The sequence below is a fragment of the Oncorhynchus clarkii genome, chromosome 29, assembly GCF_045791955.1.
Source record: "Oncorhynchus clarkii lewisi isolate Uvic-CL-2024 chromosome 29, UVic_Ocla_1.0, whole genome shotgun sequence".
NCBI classification, from domain to species: Eukaryota; Metazoa; Chordata; class Actinopteri; order Salmoniformes; family Salmonidae; genus Oncorhynchus; species Oncorhynchus clarkii.
In genome coordinates this window covers 43,203,617-43,220,095 of record NC_092175.1, presented here as the reverse complement: position 1 = coordinate 43,220,095, position 16,479 = coordinate 43,203,617, and the positions used below count along the sequence as shown (strand labels likewise).

General features: G+C 43.4%; 1 protein-coding gene across 1 annotated transcript in view; it reads right to left on the bottom strand.

The window, feature by feature from the left end:
• LOC139388131 (rho guanine nucleotide exchange factor TIAM1-like) overlaps positions 1-16,479 on the bottom strand; it is a 182,737-nt gene that overhangs the window by 75,256 nt on the left and 91,002 nt on the right. The window contains exons 11-13 of the mRNA XM_071134712.1: positions 13,757-13,903; positions 13,512-13,586; positions 4,284-4,451 (exon numbers count right to left, since the gene is read on the bottom strand). Coding sequence (XP_070990813.1) covers positions 4,284-4,451; positions 13,512-13,586; positions 13,757-13,903 — 390 coding nt within the window. The remainder of the gene's footprint in view (positions 1-4,283; positions 4,452-13,511; positions 13,587-13,756; positions 13,904-16,479) is intronic.

Below are 16,479 nucleotides of genomic sequence, written 5' to 3'. Positions count from 1 at the left end.
AGAGAGAGAGAGAAACAGAGACAGAGAGAGAGACATTAATTTGCAAAGACATGAACACCAGAGCCAATTCATGTTAATATTGAAGCTGCTGAGATTGAAACACTGGCTCAGACTGAAGTTATGAGAGCTTGGTTCCAGATGTCACGGTTGAAAAGAGGGACAGAAGGTTTTCACACACGTTTCTGTCTCCACATGTGTTGTTGTGTTACAAACAATCTACACAAAATAATCAGTAATGTGAAAGTGGAAGAAAAATGTTAACTTTGTAAAATATGTATGAACAACAGAATTATTCAGAACCCCTAGACTTTTACCACATTTTGTTAGTTAAAAAAAAAGAGTAAAATATTAGCTAGCTTATTTAAAACAAATTAAAAACAGAAATACCTTAGCTCAGGTTCATTGTGTTAACATTGAGATGTTTCTACAACTTGATTGGAGTCCACTTGTGGTAAATTAAATAGACTGGACATGATTTGGAAAAGCACGCACCTGTCTATATAAGGTCACTCAGTTGACAGTGCATGTCAGAGCAAAAAACAAGCCATGAGGTCGAAGGAATTATTTGTAGAGCTCCGAGACACGATTGTGTCAAGGCACAGATCTGGGGAAGGGTACCAAAACATTTGTGCAGAAAGTACCCAAGGACAAAGTGGACTCCATCATTCTGAAATGGAAGAAGTTTGGCACCATCAAGACTCTTCCTAGAACTGGCCGCCTGGCCAAACTGAGCAATCTGGGGAGAAGGGCCTTGGTCAGGGAGGTGACCAAGAACCTGATGGTCACTGACAGAAGTCCAGAGTATCATCTGTGGAGATGGGAGAACCTTCCAGAAGGACAACTATCTCTGCAGCACTCTACCAATCAGGCCTTTATGGTAGAGTGGCCAGATGGAAGCCACTCCTCAGTAAAAGGCACATGACAGCCTGCTTGGAGTTTGCCAAAAGGCACCTAAAGACTCTCAGACCATGAGAAACAAGATTATCTCTTTGGCCTGAATGCCAAGCATCACATCTGGTGGAAACATGGCACCATCCCTACGATGAAGCATGGCTGTGGGCATGTTTTTCAGTGGCAGGGACTGGGAAACATGTCATGTTGAGGGAAATATGAATGGAGAAAAGTACAGAGAGATTCTTGATGAGAACCTGCTCCAGAGCGTTCAGGACCTCAGACTGGGGAGAAGGTTCACCTTCCATCAGGACAACGACCCTAAGCAATCAGCCAAGACAATGCAGGAGTGGCTTCAGGACAAGTCTCTGAATGTCCTTGAAGGCCAAGTCAGCGTGAATGCGCCCGGCCCACCACAAGGAGTCGCTAGAGCGCGATGGGACAAGGAAATCCCGGCCGGCCAAACCCTCCCCTAACCCGGATGACGCCGGGCCAATTGTGCGCTGCCTCATGGGTCTCCCGGTCGCGGCCCGCTGCAACACAGCCTGGGATCGAACCCGGGTCTGTAGTGACACACTGCGATACAGCCTTTAGACCGTTGCGCCACTTGGGAGGCCACACCCATCATTATTATATTTCCCAACGTGCTCTACTGCAGGTAGATTTTTTTAGGATTGTTTTTAATATCTGTGTTTTTTGCATCTACATTGATTGATTTGATTGATTGTTTATAGTTATGCTTCAAAGAAAACAATACAGAGTCTTGTATTAAAACCCCTGTTGTTCTGGATGACTGTGTAATCAGAGCATGCGCACACCAGCTGGCAAGTGTCGTCACAGACGTTTTCAATCTCTCCTTGTCCCAGTCTGTAATCCCAACATGTTTAAAACTGACCACCATAGTCCCTGTTCCCAATCCAAGGTAACTTGATTAAGTGACTAACATACTGTGGCGCTCACATCTGTAATTATGAAGTGCTTTGAAAAGGCTTCTCGTGTCTCACATCACCAGCATCATCCCAGACACCCTGGACCCACTCCAATTCACATACCGCCCCAAACAGATCCACAGATGACACAATCTCAATTGCACTTCTCACTGCCCTTTCCCACCTGGACAAGAGGAGTAATAACTACGTGAGAATGCTGCTCACTGACTACAACTTAGTGTTCAAGACTATAGCTTAGGACCTTGGGACTGAACACCTGCATCGGTAACTGGATCCTGGTCGGCCCAAGGTGGTGAGGGTAGGCAAAAATACCCCCGCCATGCTGACCCTCAACATGGGGGGCCCCTCAGGGGTGCATGCTTAGTCCCCTCCTGTACTGCCTGTTCACCCGTGATTGTGTGGCCAATCACGACTCCAACGCCATCATCAAGTTTTCTGACGACACGACGGCGGTAGACCTGATCACCAACAACAACGAGACAGCCTGTAGGGAGGAAGTCAGAGACCTGGCAGTGTGGTGCCAGGACAACAACCTCACCCTCACGACAGTAAGACCAAGGAGCTGATCGTGGACTACAGGAGAAAGAGGGGGGAGCAAGTCACTATCCATATCGACGGCACTGTAGTGGAACGGGTCGAGAGCTTCAAGTTCTTTGGCGTCCATGTCACTAAGGACTTAACATAGTGCACACACACCCGAGCACAACAGCGCCCCTTCCCCCTCAGGAGGCTGAAAAGATTTGGCAGATCCTCTAAAAGTTCTACTGCTGCCCCATCGAGAGCATCGTCACTGGCTGCATCACCGCTTGGTATGGACAAATTCAGCGGCCTCAACCACAAAGCTCTACAGAGGGTGGTTCGTAAGGCCCAGTACATCACTGGGGCCGAGCTCCCTGCTATCAAGGACCTCTATATCAGGGGGTGTCAGAGGAAGGCCTTTAAAAATTGTCAGAACTTCAGCCACCCAAGCCAGTTCACTACTGTCCGGCAAACGACACCAGAGCATAGGCTCTTGGACCAACAGGCTTCGAGACACCTTCTACCCACAAGCCAAACAGCTGATAAATAGCCATCAGATTGATAAATAAGACTGAATAGTTGATTAAATGGTTACACAGACTACGTGAGTTGACCATATTATATATTATTACCTTACTATACACACTATATACACACTATATACACTATATACACACTATATACACACTATATACACACCATATACACACTATATACACACACTAGACTACATAAACACTATATACACACTATATACACACCATATACACACCATATACACACTATATACACACACTAGACTACATAAACACTATATACACACCATATACACACTATATACACACCATATACACACTATATACACACTAGACTACATAAACACTATATACACACTATATACACTATATACACACTATTTACACACCATATACACACCATATACACACTATATACACACTATATACACACCATATACACACTATATACACACACTAGACTACATAAACACTACATAAACACTATATACACACTATATACACACCATATACACACCATATACACACTATATACACACTATATACACTCTATATACACACCATATACACACTATATACACACTATATACACACTATATACACACCATATACACACTAGACTACGTAAACACTATATACACACTATATACACACTATATACACACTAGACTATATACACACTATATACACACTATATACACACCATATACACACTATATACACACCATATACACACTATATACACACTATATACACACTAGACTATATACACACTATATACACACCATATACACACTAGACTATATACACACTAGACTATATACACACTATATACACACCATATACACACTATATACATACTATATACACACTAGACTATATACACACTATATACACACTATATACATGCTATATACACACTAGACTATACACACACTATAGACACACTATATACACCCTTATACACACTATATACACACTATATACACCATATACACACTATGATAAGACTATTTACACACTAGACTATATACACACACTAGACTATACCCACACCATATACACACCATATACACACTCTAGATTAACACTAGAATAGAAGTAACAGTAATAGGAGTTCTCTCTAGATTAACACTAGAAGTAACAGTCAAGTCTAATGCAGTATTAATTTGACACCACGGAGTGCTTCATCAACAATCATCATAATGTAACACTATAATCAGAGTAGTTTTTACACTCTGTAGAGTGGGACCGTATGTACTCTGAGATAGTGTTAAAATTAAACTCTTTAAATGTTGATTTAACACTGAAAAAATGGTACTGTGTACAAGCTGGTTGTTAGGTGTAGTGTGTAAGATGTATAATCTATGTAATCTAAGTAGCCCACCTTGCAGACAGCGTCCAGGGTATCTTCTGCAGTCTCCCCTGGTTGAATGACGACAAGCACAGGCTGGTCGTTAGGTAGACACACCCAGGATGGGGCCAGGTAGTCAAGAACCCAAATCTCACTGTCCACGCTGTCCTGGGGAATCATTTTCAATGAACCCTCCTCCTTCTGGATATGGAAATAGAGGTTTAAAGGAGAAAGGGAATTACAATGATAACAAACTAAATAGATACTATTGTCTGAAATACTCCATACTATTACCTGAAATACTCCATACTATTACCTGAAATACTCCATACTGTTACCTGAAATACTCCATACTATTACCTGAAATACTCTAAACTATTACCTGAAATACTCTATACTATTACCTGAAATACTCCATACTGTTATCTGAAATACTCTATACTATTACCTGAAATACTCCATACTATTACCTGAAATACTCTAAACTATTACCTGAAATACTCTATACTATTACCTGAAATACTCCATACTGTTATCTGAAATACTCTATACTATTACCTGAAATACTCCATACTATTACCTGAAATACTCTAAACTGTTATCTGAAATACTCTATACTATTACCTGAAATACTCAATACTATTACCTGAAATACTCTAAACTGTTATCTGAAATACTCTATACTATTACCTGAAATACTCCATACTATTACCTGAAATACTCTATACTATTACCTGAAATACTCCATACTGTTATCTGAAATACTCTATACTATTACCTGAAATACTCCATACTATTACCTGAAATACTCTAAACTGTTATCTGAAATACTCTATACTATTACCTGAAATACTCCATAATATTGCTGAAATACTCCATACTTTTACCTGAAATACTCTAAACTATTGCTGAAATACCACATACTATTACCTGAAATACTCCATAATATTGCTGAAATACTCTATACTATTACCTGAAATACTCCATACTGTTATCTGAAATACTCTATACTATTACCTGAAATACTCCATACTATTACCTGAAATACTCTAAACTATTATCTGAAATACTCTATACTATTACCTGAAATACTCCATAATATTGCTGAAATACTCCATACTATTACCTGAAATACTCTAAACTATTGCTGAAATACTCCATACTATTACCTGAAATACTCCATACTATTACCTGAAATACTCTAAACGATTACCTGAAATACTCTATACTATTACCTGAAATACTCCATACTATTACCTGAAATACTCTAAACTATTACCTGAAATACTCTATACTATTACCTGAAATACTCCATACTGTTATCTGAAATACTCTATACTATTACCTGAAATACTCCATACTATTACCTGAAATACTCTAAACTATTACCTGAAATACTCTATACTATTACCTGAAATACTCCATACTATTACCTGAAATACTCTAAACTATTACCTGAAATACTCTATACTATTACCTGAAATACTCCATACTGTTATCTGAAATACTCTATACTATTACCTGAAATACTCCATACTATTACCTGAAATACTCTAAACTATTACCTGAAATACTCTATACTATTACCTGAAATACTCCATACTGTTATCTGAAATACTCTATACGATTACCTGAAATACTCCATACTATTACCTGAAATACTCTAAACTATTATCTGAAATACTCTATACTATTACCTGAAATACTCCATAATATTGCTGAAATACTCCATACTATTACCTGAAATACTCTAAACTATTGCTGAAATACTCCATACTATTACCTGAAATACTCCATACTATTACCTGAAATACTCCATACTGTTATCTGAAATACTCTATACTATTACCTGAAATACTCTAAACTATTACCTGAAATACTCCATACTGTTATCTGAAATACTCTATACTATTACCTGAAATACTCTATACTATTAACTGAAATACTCCATACTATTACCTGAAATACTCCATACTGTTATCTGAAATACTCCATACTGTTATCTGAAATACTCTATACTATTACCTGAAATACTCTATACTATTAACTGAAATACTCCATACTATTACCTGAAATACTCCATACTATTGACTGAAATACTACATACAATTACCTGAAATACTCCATACTATTATCTGAAATACTTCATACTATGGACTGAAATACTCCATACTATTACCTGAAATACTCCATACTATTACCTGAAATACTCTATGCTATTATCTGAAATACTCAATACTATTGACTGAAATACTCCATACTATTACCTGAAATACTCTATGCTATTATCTGAAATACTCCATACTATTACCTGAAATACTCCATACTATTACAAAACAACATGTTATACTAGTACATACAGTACAGTAGTTTTACAGAATCATGACAGAGGAATTTAACAAGCAACCAGCAGTCCATGTTATGTATTCTACACAATTCAAACGTATTTTGCTCAGAGACAGCGAAAACACAATAACTCCACAGCTAATAACTCCATTCTAATTAACATGAATTATATAGCTAATAACTCTAGTCTAATACACAGCTAATAACACTAGTCTAATACACAGCTAATTCCAGTATATCAGAATGCAGTGGATGAAAAGTAAGCTATAAATATAAATAGTAAAGTAAAGTACAGATCAAAAACTACTTAAGTAGTAAAGTATTTTTACTTAAGTGTTTTACACCACTGCCTGTCACTAAGACTACCATCCTGCCAGACTACCATCCTGCCTGTCACTAAGACAACCATCCTGCCAGACTACCATCCTGACAGACTACCATCCTGCCTGTCACTAAGACTACCATTCTGCCAGACTACCATCCTGCCTGTCACTAAGACTACCATCCTGCCAGACTACCATCCTGCCTGTCACTAAGACTACCATCCTGCCAGACTACCATCCTGCCTGTCACTAAGACTACCATCCTGCCAGACTACCATCCTGCCTGTCACTAAGAATACCATCCTGCCAGACTACCATCCTGCCTGTCACTAAGACTACCATCCTGCCAGACTACCATCCTAACTGTCACTAAGACAACCATCCTGCCAGACTACCATCCTGCCTCTCACTAAGACTACCATCCTGCCAGACTACCATCCTGCCTGTTACTAAGACTACCATCCTGCCAGACAACCATCCTGCCTGTCACTAAGACTACCATCCTGCCAGACTACCATCCTGCCTGTCACTAAGACTACCATCCTGCCAGACTACCATCCTGCCAGACTACCATCCTGCCAGACTACCATCCTGCCTGTCACTAAAACTACCATCCTGCCAGACTACCATCCTGCCTGTCACTAAGACTACCATCCTGCCAGACTACCATCCTGCCTGTCACTAAGACTACCATCCTGCCAGACTACCATCCTGCCTGTCACTAAGACTACCATCCTGCCAGACTACCATCCTGCCTGTCACTAAGACTACCATCCTGCCAGACTACCATCCTGCCTGTCACTAAGACTACCATCCTGCCAGACTACCATCCTGCCTGTCACTAAGACTACCATCCTGCCAGACTACCATCCTGCCTGTCACTAAGACTACCATCCTGCCAGACTACCATCCTGCCTGTCACTAAGAATACCATCCTGCCAGACTACCATCCTGCCTGTCACTAAGACTACCATCCTGCCAGACTACCATCCTAACTGTCACTAAGACAACCATCCTGCCAGACTACCATCCTGCCAGACTACCATCCTGCCTCTCACTAAGACTACCATCCTGCCAGACTACCATCCTGCCTGTTACTAAGACTACCATCCTGCCAGACAACCATCCTGCCTGTCACTAAGACTACCATCCTGCCAGACTACCATCCTGCCTGTCACTAAGACTACCATCCTGCCAGACTACCATCCTGCCAGACTACCATCCTGCCAGACTACCATCCTGCCTGTCACTAAAACTACCATCCTGCCAGACTACCATCCTGCCTGTCACTAAGACTACCATCCTGCCAGACTACCATCCTGCCTGTCACTAAGACTACCATCCTGCCAGACTACCATCCTGCCTGTCACTAAGACTACCATCCTGCCAGACTACCATCCTGCCTGTCACTAAGACTACCATCCTGCCAGACTACCATCCTGCCTGTCACTAAGAATACCATCCTGCCAGACTACCATCCTGCCTGTCACTAAGACTACCATCCTGCCAGACTACCATCCTAACTGTCACTAAGACAACCATCCTGCCAGACTACCATCCTGCCAGACTACCATCCTGCCTCTCACTAAGACTACCATCCTGCCAGACTACCATCCTGCCTGTTACTAAGACTACCATCCTGCCAGACAACCATCCTGCCTGTCACTAAGACTACCATCCTGCCAGACTACCATCCTGCCTGTCACTAAGACTACCATCCTGCCAGACTACCATCCTGCCAGACTACCATCCTGCCAGACTACCATCCTGCCTGTCACTAAAACTACCATCCTGCCAGACTACCATCCTGCCTGTCACTAAGACTACCATCCTGCCAGACTACCATCCTGCCTGTCACTAAGACTACCATCCTGCCAGACTACCATCCTGCCTGTCACTAAGACTACCATCCTGCCAGACTACCATCCTGCCTGTCACTAAGACTACCATCATGCCTGTCACTAAGACTACCATTCTGCCAGCCTACCATCCTGCCTGTCACTAAGACTGCCATCCTGCCTGTCACTATGACTGCCATCCTGCCTGTCACTAAGACTGCCATCCTGCCAGACAACCATCCTGCCTGTCACTAAGACTACCATTCTGCCTGTCACTAAGTCTGCCATCCTGCCTGTCACTAAGACTGCCATCCTGCCTGTCACTAAGACTACCATCCTGCCAGACTACCATCCTGCCTATCACTAAGACTGCCATTCTGCCTGTCACTAAGACTACTATCCTGCCTGTCACTAAGACTACCATCCTGCCAGACTACAATCCTGCCTGTCACTAAGACTACCATCCTGCCAGACTACCATCCTGCCTGTCACTAAGACTGCCATCCTGCCTGTCACTAAGACTGCCATCCTGCCTATCACTAAGACTGCCATCCTGCCTGTCACTAAGACTACCATCCTGCCTATCACTAAGACTGCCATTCTGCCTGTCACTAAGACTGCCATTCTGCCAGACTACCATCCTGCCAGACTGCCATCCTGCCAGACTGCCATCCTGCCAGACTACCATTCTGCCAGACTGCCATCCTGCCTGTCACTAAGACTGCCATCCTGCCTATCACTAAGACTACCATCCTGCCAGACTACCATCCTGCCAGAGTGCCATCCTGCCAGACTACCATTCTGCCAGACTGCCATCCCGCCTGTCACTAAGACTACCATCCTGCCTGTCACTAAGACTACCATCCTGCCTGTCACTAAGACTGCCATCCTGCCTGTCACTAAGACTACCATCCTGCCTGTCACTAAGACTACCATCCTGCCTGTCACTAAGACTGCCATCCTGCCTGTCACTAAGACTACCATCCTGCCTGTCACTAAGACTGCCATCCTGCCTGTCACTAAGACTACCATCCTGCCTGTCACTAAGACTGCCATCCTGCCTGTCACTAAGACTACCATCCTGCCTGTCACTAAGACTGCCATCCTGCCTGTCACTAAGACTACCATCCTGCCTATCACTAAGACTACCATCCTGCCTGTCACTAAGACTACCATCCTGCCTGTCACTAAGACTGCCATCCTGCCTGTCACTTAGACTACCATCCTGCCTATCACTAAGACTACCATCCTGCCTGTCACTAAGACTGCCATCCTGCCTGTCACTAAGACTGCCATCCTGCCAGACTCTCTGAATGTCCTTGACTTGCACCCGATTGAACCAGACTGATTGACCAAACTTGAACCCGATTGAACATCTTTGGGGAGAGCTGAAAATAGCTGTGCAGCAACACTTCCCATCCAACCTGACAGAGCTTGAGAGGATCTGCAGAGGAGAATGGGAGAAACTCCCCAAATACAGGTGTGCCAAGCTTGTAGCATCATACCCAAGAAGACTGGAGGCTGTAATCGCTGCCAAAGGTGCTTCAACAAAGCACTGAGTAAAGGGTCTGAATACTTCCGTACGTAAATGTAAAAAAACTGTTTCTGCTTTGTCATTATGGGGTATTGTGTGTAGAATAAGGCTGTAACAAAATCAGGAAAAAGTAAAGTGGTCTGAATACTTTTCGAAGGCTCTCTCTCTCTCTCTCTCTCTCTCTCTCTCTCTCTCTCTCTCCCTCCCCTAAATTATCTCTCCCTGTCTCTCTCTCTCTCTGTCTGTCTCTCTCTCTCTCCCTCATCTACCTTATCCCTCTCTGTCTCTCTCTCTGTCTGTCCCTCTCTCTCTCTCTCTCCCTCCCCTACCTTATCTCTCTCTCTCTCTCTCTCTCTCTCTCTCTCTCTCTCCCCCCCTACCTTATCTCGCTGTCTCTCTCTCCCCTACCTTATCTCTCTCTGTCTCTCTCTCCCCTACCTTATCTCTCTCTCCCTCTCCCTCCCCTACCTTATCTCTCTCTCCCTCTCCCTCCCCTACCGTATCTCTCTCTCTCTCTCCCTCTATCTCCCCTACCGTATCTCTCTCTCTCTCTCTCTCTCTCTCTCTCTCTCTCTCTCTCTCTCTCTCTCTCTCTCTCTCTCTCTCTGTCTCTCTGTCTCTGTCTCTGTCTCTGTCTCTCTCTCTGTCTCTGTCTCTCTATCTCTCTCTGTCTCTGTCTCTCTGTGTCTCTCTGTCTGTCTCTCTCTCTCTCTCTCTCTCTCTGTCTCTCTCTCTGTCTCTATCTCTCTCTGTCTCTGTCTCTCTCTGTGTCTCTCTGTATCTCTCTCTCTCTCTGTCTCTCTCTCTCTCCTCTCTCTCTCTCTCTATCTCTCTCCGTCTCTGTCTCTCTGTATCTCTCTGTGTCTCTCTCTCTATCTCTCTCTGTCTCTGTCTCTCTGTCTCTCTCTCTCTCTGTCTCTCTCTCCTTCTTACTTCCCTCCTATCTCTTTGTTCCTCCATCCCTCCATCCCTCCATCCCCCATCTATCTAATTCCCATCCCGTCTGTCTCTCCTTTCCATCTATCCATCATCCCATCCCTCGGTACCATCTCCATCTGTCCGCTGGTAGTGTGTCAGTCTACCTCGGTGGTCCTCTGTTTAACTGTGTGTGTGTGTGAAAGAAAGAGAGATGGGGGAGCCCACACTCACGTAGACACGGGGTATCTCACACACACAGAGAGAGACAGAGAGAAAGACAGAGAGAGAGAAGGTGGGGGAGGGAGAGAAACACAGAGAGAGAGAGAAAGGGAGGGAGAGAGAGTGGGAGAGGGAGAGAGATTGGGGGAGAGAAAGTGGGGGAGGGAGAGAGGCAGAGAGAGACAGATAAGGTAGGGGGTAGAGAGAGAGAGAGAGAGAGAGAGAGAGAGAGAGAGAGAGAGAGAGAGAGAGAGAGAAAGAGCAGGTAGGGGAGGGAGAGAGAAAGAGAGACAGAGACAGAGAGAGAGAGAGAGAGACACAGAGAGACAGAGACAGAGAGAGATAGAGACAGAGAGAGAGACAGAGAGAGAGACAGAGAGAGAGAGAAGACAGGCTATGTGCTCACTGCCCACAAAATTAGGTGGAAACTGAGCTGCACTTCCTAACCTCCTGCCCAATGTATGACCATATTATAGAGACATATTTCCTTCAGATTACACAGATCCACAAAGAATTTGAAAACAAATCCAATTTTGAAAAACTCCCACATCTACTGGGTGAAATTCCACAGTGTGCCATCACAGCAGCAAGATTTGTGACCTGTTGCCACGAGAAAAGGGCAACCAGTGAAGAACACACACCATTGTAAATACAACCCATATTTATGCTTATTTATTTTATCTTGTGTCCTTTAACCATTTGTACATTGTTAAAACACTGTATATATAATATGACATTTGTAATGTCTTTATTGTTTTGAAACTTCTGTATGTGTAATGTTTACTGTTAATTTTTATTGTTTTTCACTTTATATATTCACTTTATATATTATCTACCTCACTTGCTTTGGCAATGTTAACACATGTTTCCCATGCCAATAAAGCCCTTGAATTGAATTGAATTGAGAGACAGAGAGAGAGAGAGAGAGAGACAGAGACAGACACAGAGAGAGAGAGAGAGAGAGAGAGAGAGAGAGACAGACAGACAGACAGACAGACAGACAGACAGACAGACAGACAGACAGACAGACAGACAGACAGACATACAGACAGACAGACAGACAGACAGACAGACAGACAGACAGACAGAGTGAACTCCCCCTACTCCCTGAATCCCCAGTCCTCCCCTGTACCATCTGGCTCCCCTCCTGGTCCTAGCCCACCAAGGAGGTCTGTTCCCATCTTCCCAGCTCTCACACACACTAGTGGGGGGTGGAGAGAAGGCCAGCTGCATGGTATTGTAACATACACATCCCACTCCCCTAACCTAACTCTGGAGAGAGTTTTGACCCCCCGCATTCCCTCTGCCAGAACACACAGTATGGCACGTGGTATGTGTGGAGAGAACTCTAAACCCCCACAATCCCAGTGGGGGTTTTCATAATGTGTGTGTGAGTGCGTTTCCATCTGAAGACAGGTGACAGTGAAAGCAGGCTCTTCCCTTGTTCATGAAATATGGAGCAGACTGTGCCGTCTTCGTTGCTCTCACACTCAGAGTCCTCCCTAGTTCTCTCTAGACGATTCCCTCGTTCTCTCACAACTCTCTCTCTGTCACTGGGTTCTCTCTAGTTGTGTCGTCAGACGATCCCTCTTTCTCTCACAACTCTCTCTCTGTCACTGGGTTCTCTCTAGCTGTGTCATCAGACAATCTCTCGTTCTCGCACAACTCTCTCTCTCTGTCACTGGGTCCTCTCTAGTTGTGTCGTCAGACGATCCCTCGTTCTGTCACAACTTTCTCTCTGTCACTGGGTTCTCTCTAGTTGTGTCGTCAGACGATCCCTCGTTCTCTCACAACTCTGTCTCTGTCACTGGGTTCTCTCTAGTTGTGTCGTCAGACAATCTCTCGTTCTCTCACAACTCTCTCTCTCTGTCACTGGGTTCTCTCTAGTTGTGTCGTCAGACAATCTCTCTTTCTCTCACAACTCTCTCTAAATTCAATTCAATTCAATTCAAGGGGCTTTATTGTCATGGGAAACATGTGTTAACATTGCCAAAGCAAGTGAGGTAGATAATATATAAAGTTAAATAAACAATCAAATTAACCACATCACCTTTAGAGGGAAAAATATGCTTTTGACTCTTACCGATTTCTCACTGGCCGTATCTTCAAACCTTCTCTCCGTTGGTTTGATCACTGGTTCCCCCCCAGCAACAAACACCTGCAAACACACACACACACACACACACACACAGACACACACACACACACACACACACACACACACACACACACACGTTGTTTTCTTCATTATTTGTGATATCCAGGAAGTAAGAGTTAGGGGCTTAAAAGGTCAGGAGTCAGGGGTTAAAATGCAACACGGTGACGAACCTGGTTGATGCTGGGTCGACCTTTAACCTTCTTCTTAGATGTGGTGTCCAGCCCCCAGAGGGAAGAGAAGCGACTCCGCCGTTTACTAGAGGGGCGGGGCATAGCCTGGGACCGCTTCCTCACCGCGCTCTCTGTTCGCACCGCCACCTGAGGAGGGGACAGATCAATACATTGATTGATTAGTTGATTAGAAGAGTGTCTGTCTGTTTATTGTTTCTGATTGATTGATAAGAAGAGTGGCTGTCTGTTTATTGTTTCTGATTGATTGATTGATTGATTGATTGATTAGAAGAGTGACTATCTAATTATTGTTTCTGATTGATTGATAAGAAGAGTGGCTGTCTGTTTATTGTTTCTGATTGATTGATTGATTGATTGATTGATTGATTGATTAGAAGAGTGACTATCTGTTTATTGTTTATTGTTTATTGGGGCGACAGGGTAGCCTAGTGGTTAGAGCATTGGATTCGTAACCGAAAGGTTGCAAGTTCAAATCCCCGAGCTGACAAGGTACAAATCTCTCGTTCTGCCCCTGAACAGGCAGTTGACCGTTCCTAGGCCGTCATTGAAAATAAGAATTTGTTCTTAGTTAAATAAAGGATTGATTGATATCTGTGTTACATCATGTTCTCAACAATCTATTCAGATCAATGGATTCTAGACTGATTGGCCTGAGTAGGCATGGCGCCTTAATGGCAGCTAATATGTAAATATTATATTAGTCATATTTAGTTGTTTTGCTAGATTTTTTTTAACAAGTTTTGTTTTAATTAACAATTAACAATTAATATAATTACAATAGAGTATGTCTTAAACCACCATGGTGTTTCCAGACTGTCAAGTCAGTTGGTTGGTTTGGCTAGCTAGCTAACTAACATTAGCTAGTTGGTTTGGCTAGCTAGCTAACTAACATTAGCTAGTTGGTTTGGCTAGCTAGCTAACTAATATTAGCTAGTTGGTTTGGCTAGCTAGCAAACTAACATTAGCTAGTTGGTTTGGCTAGTTCGTTTGGCTAGCAAGCTAGCTAACATTAGCTAGTTGGTTTGGCTAGCTAGCTAACATTAGCTAGTTGGTTTGGCTAATTGGTTTGGCTAGCGAGCTAGCTAACATTAGCTAGTTGGTTTGGCTAGCTAGCTAACATTAGCTAGTTGGTTTGGCTAATTGGTTTGGCTAGCGAGCTAGCTAACATTAGCTAGTTGGTTTGGCCAGCTAGCTAGCTAACATTAGCTAGTTGGTTTGGCCAGCTAGCTAGCTAACATTAGCTAGTTGGTTTGGCCAGCTAGCTGTTTTAATTTGAACGCTGAAGGTTGAGGAGAATCCTGAAGAAAGAGGACAGCAGAACTGGCAGGGTGTAATGATGTGGCAAAGGCTCCTTGTTTGAAAGACAAAACGTGTAGTGAGCTTTTCTTGTGCACAGAGACTGTCCGGGACATCGCCCAGGTGGGTTTCTGCGTGTTTGGTCGAGGAGTAGCTTGTCAGCTACATGTGGTGGCTCTGCTCCGAGGTGCAATACCTGTTAATCGGTTCTGGACCATGGATTTCAAGACCGGACCTGTCTGACTCTGACTCGGTCCCCTGAGTCTTTACCTGTTGTGACCGCTCCCTCTCTCCATCCTCATAAAGACATTTATCATGTCGTTTTTTTTTTTGTGCCTATTTGTTGAATTATTTAGGCGTGGACGGTACAAACTGCAATTCAGCTTATAGCAGCCAATGTTGTACATCAAGGCAAATAAATGAATCCAAATTAGTCGATTGTAAGACTTACTAGTGTCTAATGTCTATATTGATGGCTCACTTAATAACCTTTTACTGCAGTGGGCTAAATCAGGGTCACACAGAGTGATTATTGGTAATCAGGGTCACACAGAGTGATTCTGGGTAATCTGGGTCACACAGAGTGATTCTGGGTAAACAGGGTCACACAGAGTGATTCTGGGTAATCTGGGTCACACAGAGTGATTCTGGGTAAACAGGGTCACACAGAGTGATTCTGGGTAATCAGGGTGACACAGACTGATTCTGGGTAATCAGGGTGACACAGAGTGATTATGGGTAATCAGGGTCACACAGAGGGATTCTGGGTAATCAGGGTGACACAGAGGGATTCTGGGTAATCAGGGTGACACAGAGTGATTCTGGGTAATCAGGGTCACAGAGAGTGATTCTAGGTAATCTGGGTCACACAGAGTGATTCTGCGTAATCTGGGTCACACAGAGTGATTCTTGGTAAACAGGGTCACACAGAGGGATTCTGGGTAATCAGGGTGACACAGAGTGATTCTAGGTAATCAGGGTCACACAGAGTGATTCTTGGTAAACAGGGTCACACAGAGGGATTCTGGGTAATCAGGGTGACACAGAGTGATTCTTGGTAAACAGGGTCACACAGAGTGATTCTGGGTAATCTTCAACTAAATTCACTTTGAAACCAAAATATCCACCTCACTGGGTTATGGGCTGAAACAACAACAAGACAGGTTGTACCAGGTCAGATACAGAGTTGACATGTTTTCAGTTTTCATCTCAATATTACACTTTATTTACATCACAGAAGACTGAAATATTAACAAAGCTGGTTTGACTTTGGAAACACGGGATTGGCTGAAACGTGTGTTACCTCGTCGTCTCAGAGAACCCTATTGCGGTCTAACAATTTTGTGATAATTGATCAGTAGTTGGGTTCAGTGGTTGTGTTACAGTTACTCAAGTGATAGATGTAA